This window comes from Trichosurus vulpecula, chromosome 3 (assembly GCF_011100635.1).
Source record: "Trichosurus vulpecula isolate mTriVul1 chromosome 3, mTriVul1.pri, whole genome shotgun sequence".
Lineage (NCBI taxonomy): Eukaryota > Metazoa > Chordata > Mammalia > Diprotodontia > Phalangeridae > Trichosurus > Trichosurus vulpecula.
This window is the reverse complement of record NC_050575.1, coordinates 262463308-262474571: the sequence shown is the minus strand read 5'-3', so window position 1 is coordinate 262474571 and position 11264 is coordinate 262463308. Positions and strand designations below refer to the sequence as shown.

Below are 11264 nucleotides of genomic sequence, written 5' to 3'. Positions count from 1 at the left end.
TCCCTAGTGCTTAGCACAGTGCCTAGAACATAGTAAGCTCTTAATAAATGTTTTTCACTTGACTGATTGACTGATTTCAGTTGATAATCTTCAGTCCCTTGAATAATCTCAGAATAGTTAATTCCGAAAGTAGGAGGTCTACTGCACACCTAAAAAAGAATTCCTTCTGCAACATTCCTGACAAGTGCTCATTCCACTTCCATTGGAAGATAGTTGCTGAGGTGCCCATTACCTCTTAAATCAACGCAATCTAAATTTAGAATGTTCTAATTTTAAGATGTTTACAAATAACTAATGAATTTTTTATTTTTCTTTTTATACTTTGTCCTCTCTTAATATCTCTCCTACCTCCTATCTACCCCCTGCAAAACAGAATCTTCCCTCATAATAAAATGAAAAAAACAATTTAAGTGAAACAAAATCATCATAGAAATTCCATGTACCATGCAACATTTTGTGTGGTCTACCAGCTCTACCAAGAGGAAGGAAATGTGTTCTTCAAAGATTCTTTGGAATAAGGTTTGGTTCCTTCATGTAATTTGAGTTCTGGTATTTTCAGTGTTGTTTTTATTAATAAGGTAATTGTGATGTTCTCTTGATTCTATATTTTGGAAATTTTTTTATCTTGTATAATTCAAATCTATTTTTTGGAATCCCTCCCAATTGATCTTAGTTTTGCTTTCTGGGGCCAAAAATATTTTCTCTTCAATGTGATAGCCCCAAAATATGGTTCAGTATTCTGCATGTGGTCTGAGAAGTTCAGAATACAATGGGGTTCTTAGATACCTAGTTATGGCTATTTTATATGTATGTGTGTACATATATGTGCATATACACATGTCAGTATATACATACTGTTCATATGATACATAGTATCTCCTTAATGATTTGCATGTTTTCTTCTCTCTTAGTCCATGGACTTAAGAGGGCGAGGGCTTTGTTTTTTTCTTTCTTTCTTTTTTATCCCCACTGCTTAGTAGAGTGATTGGCACATAGTAAACATGTAATAAATACTGTTGACTCAGACTTTGTCGGCCATTTTTCACTATTAAATTCTTTTGAACTTACAGTTCAATAACACTCCCCCATCTGACTTTTTCACACAAATTCTTGCTTAGCCATGTCTCTCTCATCTTATCATTTTCAGTTAATTAAAAAAATAGAATTTTACATTTATCCTTATAAAGGGGATAGATACCAAAGCATAGCAGTAAGAATTCCAGGCAACAGTTGCTCCACTGATAGTTTTATACTTAAGATTACTTCTTGGGTGGCACTTCAAATGACTGTACTCATAAAATTCATTTACTCGTAGTTTTCATTTCATAGGCTTGGTTTCACCAACTATTTTTCATCTTAGCCCTAGTAGCATCCCACACTTCAACATTTTATATATGAGGATGTATATTACCTTGGCTCCTTAGCAACAACCAATTAGGAGTCAAAATCATAAGCCATCTTCTGCACACATTGTATTCCCCTCAAACAATCAGGTTCCGTGACAAAGACTCCTGTCTTGCTTCCTAAAGATGTTAAATTGCCAGACCAGTGTCCAGAATCCCCTTCTGGCTTCCTGCCTGATTGAAAAATTGCAAGTTGTAATCAACCACCAGCCTAGTAAACCAGTTCTCCACACAGAGCTTACGGACAGATTGTGCGAAGCTGGTCTCTTGGACCGTTTCCCAAGTCCAGGGCACTAACCCACCAAGTTAAAACAAAGATACTTAAAAAGAAGCCACAATCATTTTTCCCTGTAAACTTGTTTCAGAGTAGCCTAGAGATCTACTACATACTGCTTATAAATTATTTTGTTCATCACTTTTTTTGATGAACAAAACAATTTTTTAGTGTATTCTCAAATAAACGTTCTAAACTTTTATCATGGCTCTCAAGCCTCCACTCTGAAACTCTCTACTCCACTCAAGCCTCTGCTCTACTCTCAACCTCTCCACTCTGAAAATATGACCTCGACTCTTAACTTTAGTGAGGAGAGTCCATTAAACTTCCCTTCTTTTTCATCTTGAAATGTTTCTGCGCCTTTATCGATCCTTTTTTCCCCGCTTGTTTCAGATATAGAAAGGTTCCTCTTTCTTAAGTTAATGCTTCCTTCCACCTGTGCTTGTGATCTCCCACATTGCTATTTCTTCTTAAATATTGCTCCATTAGTCGTCTTCCCTTTCTGGGATCTGTAATCTCTTCTTTGCTCTTCCCTTTCCCTGTCCCACAAAGGAATCCAGGCCTTCTCTGTCCTAAAAACAAACATGTGAAGAAAACTAAAACTTCATGTGATTCTATTAATTCTTCTGTCTACCATCTTATTTCCACTTTTTTATATTTCCAAGCATCTTAAGAGACTAGCCTTCACCAGTCTGCCATTCACTCACTCCAGATAACTTCCCTTCTGTCCTTATCCCTTCTGCACTACTGAAATTTGTTTCTCTAAGTACACCATTAGTGACACTAAGTTCATTAGCCTTCTTTTCCCCACTTTTCATTTTCTTCACCTTTTGTAGACTTCACTGTCAGAGACATACATATATATACATAAAGATACATATCTATGTATCTTTTATTTTTACTTCATCTTCATGTTCACTTATATTCTGTACCATCACACTATCCAGTGAGTCTCTTTTTGGAATAAAGTATTTTAAGAAGAAAGGGTAAAAAAAACAATTCAATAAAACCAATGAATGTACCAACCAATTTAGATGGTGTGTACAATGTTCTATACTTACAGTTACCTCCCCTTTCTGAAAATGATGGAAGTAGTTTCATTTTCTTAACTTTTCTTCAGGACCAAACTTCTTGGTCATTGTAATTTCCTGCCATTCAGTTTCATTTTTCCTGTTGTCTTTATTTACATTATTGGAATCCTTGAGTATATTATTTTGTTGGTTCTACTTTAATCACTTCACATATCTCCCCAAGGCATCTCTGAATTCTCTATATTATTTCTTGGTATGGAAATGTTCCAGTATGTACAAATACTATATTATTTTTTAACTACTTCTTAACCACTGTTGATCTACTTCATTTCCAGTTCTTTGTTACACAACACAACATAAAAAACATTGGTATGATTACTTTGCTATATATGGAAATGTTCTTTTTTTCTTTTGACTTCCTTGGGGCTGTATGGCTAATCTTAGGATATTTGGGTCAGAAGATATGAAAATATTAATTACATTTTAGCATAATTACAAAATGCTTTTCAGATTGTTTCGATCAATTCACAGGTCCACCAACAGTGCATTAGTATGCCCATCTCTTTGCAACACTTCCAATATTGAATTATTTCCATATTTAGTCATCTTAGCCAATTTCCTGAATATAAGGGGGAATTATTAGATTTCATTTGCATTTCTCTGATTATCTGTGATCTGAAACTATATTTCTTACAGTTCCTAAGATTATAAGGTGTTTGCTTTCATATTGTTGCTAGGAGTTTGTAAATCTTCTTTTAGTGACTATTATGTTTTGGGGGATAATTCTTATCTAATTGGGTTAATTCCTTTTATATTTTTAATATCAAACCCTTTTCAGAGAAAATTGTATGAATAATTTTCAATAGACATCTTTCTTTCCAGTAAATGTATTGATCTTGTTGTACTTGAAAATTATTTAAATTTCAAATAATTGAAATGATCTGTATTATCTCCTGTGTTTGCTTTTTTTTAAGTTCTTATTTGGTTAACTTCCTTTGTCATGTGTGTAAAAAGTTCATAATCTCCTCTTATAACCTCTTATAATGTTTTATGGTGTGAAATTCAGGTCATGTACCAATTTTTAGCTTAATATAGCATATCATTAGTGATGTAGCTCTAAATTAAATTTCTGGCAAATTCCTTTTTTCCAACAGTTCTTTTAAAACAGAGAGTTCTTTTCAAAGTAATTATTTATGGCTGTATCATAAACTAAGTTAAAGAATTTGATTTTTTGAGTCATATTTCTCAATCCTTTTCCCATCGACTTTCTATTTGTACCAAAGAGTTATGATGATTATTTGCTTTATAATATAATGTAAAACATGAATATGATATCTCCCTGTTGTTAATGTTGTTTTTCATTATTTTCCATGAGATTCTATACCTTCTGTTTCTCCAAATAACTTTGTTGCTATTATTTTTTCTAGTTTTGTAAGGTACTCCCTTTACAATTTGATTGGTTTAGCACTAAATGAGCAAATTAAATTAGGTAGTATTTGCCAATTTCATTAGGTGAATGAGGCCCCACCTCTGAGAAATGAATATCACCCCAATTATTTTAGGTCCCTATATCTTTATAGTATTTCTTAATTCTATTTACATGCCATAAATATACCTTAGTACATTGACTACTACTAAATGCTTGCTAATTTTATTAGTGATTTCCAGGTACCAGCATTTAGTTTTGCTTATTAGTTCTATAATATTTTCATTAAATTGTATTTATTTCTTCTCTAATTTTCAAGATTTCCTCTTTCATCCTTACATGGTTTTAAAATTGCCTAGTTTTGAGGGGCAGAGCCAAGATGGTGGCTGGAAAGCAGGGACTAGCATGAGCTCCCTGCCAAGTCCCTCCAAAAACCTATAAAAAATGGCTCTGAACCAATTCTAGAATGGCAGAACCCACAAAACAGCAGAGGGAAGCAGGGCTCCAGCCCAGGACAGCCTGGATGGTCTCTGGGTGAGGTCTATCCCACACAGAGCTGGGAGCTCGAGCTGGGAGTTGGGGGCATAGCGGAGCAGAGCCCAGCGTGAGTAGCAGGGACCAACCAGACCAGGAGCTGGGCAGAATGTGCCCTACCACCCTGAATCAGTGAGCTGCGGCAGTTACCAGACTTCTCAACCCACAAATACCAAAGACAGCGGAGAAGGTTAGTGGGAAAAGCTGAGGGAGTGGAAGGAGTTCACGGTTTGGCTACCAGCCCTGGGGGCAGTGGAGGTGGGGCAGCTACAGCTCCAGTTGCTTCTGGCCCCAGGCCCACCTGGTGGGAGGAATTAAGTGGCGGATCAGAGCAGGAGTGCACAGCCTGCTGAAGATTTAAGCCCAGTCTGGGTTGGGGGTTCTTGGGGAAGGAGCAGTGCTGGTGTGGCAGAGCTGGCACATCCCCCAGCAAACGCGGAACATAGAACTCTTTAGCCTGCAAGCAGTCATACCCCACTGAAAAACTCAAGGGTCAAGTTGGTTGGTTGGGAATATGGCCAGGCAGCGAAAACACACCCAGATTCAGTCTCAGACTTTGGATTCTTTCTTTGGTGACAAAGAAGACCAAAACATACAGACAGAAGAAGTTAACAAAGTCAAGAAAAACATGAACTGGTCCCAGGCCATGGAAGTACTCATAAAGGATTTAGAAAAGCAAGTTAGAGAAGTAGAGGAAAAATTGGGATGAGAAATGAGAAGGATGCAAGAAAACCATGAAAAACAAGTCAATGACTTGCTAAAGGAGACCCAAAAAAATACTGAAAAATACACTGAAGAAAACAACACCTTAAAAAATAGACTAACTCAAATGGCAAAAGAGCTCCAAAAAGCCAACGAGGAGGAGAATGCCTTGAAAGGCAGAATTACCCAAATGGAAAAGGAGGTCCAAAAGACCACTGAAGAAAATACTACTTTAAAAATTAGATTGGACCAAGTAGAAGCTAGTGACTTTATGAGAAATCAAGATATTATCAAACAGAACCAAAGGAATGAAAAAATGGAAGACAATGTGAAATATCTCCTTGGAAAAACCACTGACCTGGAAAATAGATCCAGGAGAGATAATTTAAAAATTATTGGACTACCTGAAAGCCATGATCAAAAAAAGAGCCTAGATATCATCTTTCAAGAAATTATCAAGGAGAACTGCCCTGATATTCTAGAGCCACAGGGCAAAATAGAAGTTGAAAGAATCCATCGATCACCTCCTCAAATAGATCTCAAAAAGAAATCTCCTAGGAATATTGTTGCCAAATTCCAGAGCTCCCAGATCAAGGAGAAAATACTTCAAGCAGCCAGAAAGAAACAATTTGAGTATTGCAGAAACACAATCAGAATAACCCAAGATCTAGCAGCTTCTACATTAAGAGATTGAAGGGCTTGGAATATGATATTCCGGAGGTCAATGGAGCTAGGATTAAAACCAAGAATCACCTACCCAGCAAAACTGAGTATCATGCTCCAAGGCAAAATATGGATTTTCAATAAGATAGAGGACTTTCAAGATTTCTCAGTGAAAAGACCAGAACTGAATAGAAAATTTGACTTTCAAACATAAGAATCAAGAGAAGCATGAAAAGGTAATCAAGAAAAAGAAAAAGAAAAAGAAATTGCAAGGGACTTACTAAAGTTGAACTGTTTTGTTTGCATTCCTGCATGGAAAGATGATGTGTATGATTCATGAGACCTCAGTATTAGGGTAGCTGAAGGGAATATGCATATATATATATATATATATATATATATATATATGTATATGTTTATATATATATATATATGTATATGTTTATATATATATATATATATATATATATATATAAGTGAATGTGGAGAGAGAGAGAGAGAGAGAGAGAGAGAGAGAGAGAGAGAGAGAGAGAGAGGACACAGGGTGAGTTGAAGATGAAGGGAAGATATCTAAAAGAAATAAAATTAAGGGATGAGAGAGGAACATACTGAGAGAGGGAGATAGGGAGAGATAGAATGGGGTGGATTATCTTGCATAAAGGTGGCAAGAGGAAGCAGTTTGGTGGGAGGAGGGGAGAGGGCAGGTGAGGGGGGAATGAGTGAACCTTACTCTCATCAGATTTGGCCTGAGGAGGGAATACCATACATACCCAATTGGGTATCTTACCCCACAGGAAAGAAGAGGGAAGAAGATAAAAAAAAAAAAGGCTGAATGATGAAGGGGAGGGCAGATGGGGGTGGAGGTTATCAAAAGCAAACACTTTGGAAAGGGGACAGGGTCAAGGGAGAAAATTCAATAAAGGGGGATGGGTTGGGAAGGAGCAAAACATAGTTAGTCTTTCACAATATGAGTACTGTGGAAGGGTTATACATAATGATACACATGTGGCCTATGCTGAATTGCTTGACTTCTTAGGGAGGGTGGGTGTGAAGGGAAGAGGGGAGAGAATTTGGAACTCAAAGTTTTAAAAACACATGTTCAAAAACAAAAAAAAAAGTTTTTGCATGCAACTAGAAAATAAGATACACAGGCAATGGGGTGTAGAAATTTATCTTGCCCTACAAGAAAGGAAGGGAAAAGGGGATGGGAGGGGAGTGGGGTGACAGAGGGGATGGCTGACTGGGGAACAGGGCAACCAGAATATACACCATCTTGGAGTGGGGGGAGGGTAGATATGGGGAGAAAATTTGTAATTCAAACTCTTGTGAAAATCAATGCTGAAAACTAAATATGTTAAATAAATAAATTTAAATTAAAAAAAAAGAAAATTCTCCTCTTGGAGAAGCTATGCATCTGGGACAGGGACATCAACTTGTGTCACCTGGATATTTTTCACAGAAGCCAGGATTTGAGTCTAAAATAATTGCGCATTCATCTTCTGGAACATCTCCCACATCTGAAAGCAGGGCAAAAGAAGATCCTTTTCCTCCTTATGAACCAATCCCCTTCAGTGCTTCCATGAATGAATCAACTCCTACTGGTATTACTGATTATAAAGCACGAGAACCTAATACAACTGTGGAAGAAATTCCTAAGAAAAAAATTGGTACATATGAAGAATTAAGGAACAAGAACAGAGAAACATATGAAGTAAATTTGTCACAAAAAGGTGACACCCCACTCAGATCTATGCAGGAAAGAACACCAAAAAAACAAGGGAGAGTAAACCAATATGGAGATACTTGGGATGAGTGAAAAATTTTGTCATCTACTAAAGAGTTTGTGTTGAGTCTACTGGAGAGAATTTCAGCTAACCAGAATCATCTAGGTGGTCATGAGTGTCTGCAAGAAAGTACAGAAGCAGCCTTCACAAGCATATTTAAAAGAAGAAACTTGGGTTTTAGTAGTATGACTTGATAGAAAGGTTTAAATTTAATTATGGACTTTATGGTTAATGTTGTATCAGTGTACATACACTGCTTGGGAAACTGGATGAATGAAGGTACTGGACTATGATTTTAAAGAGTTGATAAAATCATATACCAAAATTGTTTAAACTATTCTTAAAAAGTATCATCAAAAGACTCTGATGGATTGGAATGGGCATAGACAGATCAAGTACTATACGTGTGTTTGTGCACATATGGGCAAAGCAACCAAAATGTTAAGTATTAAAACCCCATGTAAAAAATGTGCTTTTTTTTCCTAAAAGGTTTGCCATATCTTCAAGTATATCTGGTCAATTAAAGTTGAAAACAATAAAAAAAAGAATGTGGGAAAAAATTGCCTAGTTTTTAAAGGTATATACTTAATTTTCTAATTATTTCTTTTTGTCTATTGTTAATATGTATTTTCAGAGAATCATTTTTTCCCACTGAGAACTTCTTTAGAAAAATCCCAAAATTTTGGTACATTGTCTCATTATTATTTTTTCACACAGTTATTTTTTGTTTCTATTATTGTTCTTTAATTTACTCATTATGCAGTGTTTCCATTTATTCTATTTCATTTGCCTGCATTCTATATTAATTTCTAGTTTTATTATATTATAATTTTAAAGATATGCTTCATTTTTTATATAATTATGCTTTCTCTGTGCCCAGCATGTGCTCTGTTTTTGTAAAGGCTCCCTGCAGTGCTAAAAAATGCATATTCTTTAATGTCCCCATTGAGATTATTATTTTAGACATGGATTCTCTAATAGATTTAGAATTCTATATCTAATTTTTTTGTCTTTCTGATGAATTTGTCCAGCTCTAAGAGAAATCATTAAAAGATGCTATGATAATTGTTACTGTTTTTCCAACTCATTTAATTTTTCCTTCCTGAATTGAAATCTATGTCATTTGATGATTACATGTTTCAGACTGATATTTGTTCATTGCTTATGATTCTTTTAAATAGAGTTTGCTATTTTTCTCTCTAGATTATGAGTTTTTATTCTTGTTTTTCTGATAACATAATTGCAACTTCTTTTTGGATTCATTTGTTACCTAACAAATTTTGTCCCAAGCTCTCATTTTCGTTCTGTATGTGTCTTTATTTTTAAATGTGTTGATTGCATAAAATTTGTTGTTGTATTTTGTTTCATCTGTTCTGTCACTCACATTTTTGTAATGTTTAATCCATTTATATTTAAAGTTATGATTATTATGCTTGTATTTTGTTCCATCTATTTCTTTTATATGGACTTTTATTCATTTCTTTTTCTTAGTCCTTTACCCAACTTACATTATTTTGAAGCAACTCTTTTCTCACAGACACATTTCCCCATGCCTACCCCCACTCCATTTACCAGCCTTATCACAAGTTCTTTAATTTACTTAAATTATTCCCTTTTCTCTCTTTCTCTTCTTCTTTAAACCATTCCCTTTTATTGCCCAGTTATGCTAGTAGTTGAATATCATATTCTTCATCCCTTCTTCTCTTTAATTTTAAATAACTTTCTTTTTCTATGCTTTTTTTAAATAGGTTTTTCATTGCTCCTTCTAATTTTTCCCCTTCTAGTCTATTCTGAATTTTTTTCTGATTCATGAGGTATATCCTTACTTGTTCCTTCTTTGTACTTCTTAAATTGAACACTCTCTCCCATCCTATGCCTATGGTATTGCCTTTGTTAGTCTTATCTCATCCTTTCTGATTTATTCTGTCTCACTCTAAAAATATAAGTTATTAAAAGAAATAATATTGAATGGATGAATGGTTGTGTGCTGGTGGTCATTCTTTGTCCCATGGCAAGAGGCCTAGTTTTATGCTCTGTCATTAACAAGATCAGCTGACATTTGCAAGGTCATGTTAGTCTTTGATTTTTTTTTTAAGAGAAACAAAGGAAATTTATTATACAAACCTTGCAAGATTCGGGCACACCTCCATAATGGAGGAGGCAAGGTAAAAGGGAACCTGCCTTAATTTATAGTCTTAATGAAAAAGATTCCCACCCACCTCTATTCCTTCTCACCATTGGCTGAGGGGGTGGGCTTACAGTCTAGGCGCGATAACTACACAGAGGACCAAGATTGATCTGGTTGGTTCAGGTTTTTCCCTATCAGAACTCAACTGCCAGGGTGGCATCTGAAAGTCTAGGTGGGGGAAGGAGAGACCCTTCCTGGAGCAGAGAACAAATAGCTCACAGGAAGTTCATTATCTTCTAACATCTGAGAGAGATGGAAGGACATGCCTTCCAAAATTACAAGGCCAAATCCCAAAACCTCTCCATTAGATATACCCTGTGAAGTCTTCACAAATATCTATCCCACACAGTCCTCCCTCTTCTTATACTAATCTGAAGACTTCACACATCATTGCTGATATAAGTTGCATCCCCATTACCCTTTTCTAAGGTTTCCATTCCTCATTGACAAATCAAAGGGGGCAGTCCCCTTTGTAAATACAGATACAGAGACCCAAAGGAAAACGATGATGCAGTTGTCCCTTTAAGATTCAAAAAGTCTTTTCCTGTATAGCTGTCAGGCAGGGAGCATCAAGTCTTCTGGTCCTTGATATTTGCTCTCAGCACAGCATCCCAGCACCTTCCTCTTGTCTTCTTATAGGAACCAGCTTTCTGTCCATTCTCCTACAAAAGTCACCTTAGCACAATTTTAAGTTAACATTTCTAATCCTTATTACCCTGATCATTTTACAAATTCAAAATTGGAACATTGACCAATTGTTCTGTTTAAGAAATTCACATCAGAACCCAGTTTCTTACATTTTACATTCACTCATTATTAATTTCCTCACCAGGAGGATAATATCTCACTTAAGGAATTAACAGGCTCCAGTACATACATAAACACATTAAATAACCAATTTTTATCACAGTACATACAGTATCATAAACTTTTGTCATGCCATGTTTCTTTGATGGCATTTACAGAATAAGTCACAAGACATTCTTCTTTTAACATTACTAATTGTAACAAAGCTTTAGACAAGTTTGATATTAACCAAATAGCAAAATAATATTCTCACAAGCCCTTGACCTAATTATCTCTATACCATTACTGAGAGAAAATCTAACTCATATACAGACCTTTGCAAAACTGCTACTCCCAGTCCTATAGTAATCTAAGATGTTCCATAATCAATAGATTTTTTTTACTGTACTTACAAAACCTTCTGATTATAGAAATTTGCCACCAAGAGAGTAGGGACTCAGAGTAAGGGGGCC

The 11264-nt window shown here is 35.6% G+C and overlaps 1 protein-coding gene across 1 annotated transcript; it reads left to right on the top strand.

Annotated features, from left to right (window-relative positions):
• Window positions 1–7414: 7414 nt before the first annotated feature.
• LOC118845089 (OCIA domain-containing protein 1-like) lies at window positions 7415–7867 on the top strand (the record flags this gene model as incomplete). Its single annotated transcript, XM_036753123.1, has 1 exon — window positions 7415–7867. A coding segment is annotated over one exon (435 nt), but the record flags the coding sequence as incomplete, so codon positions are not given.
• Between the last annotated feature and the right edge of the window lie 3397 nt (window positions 7868–11264).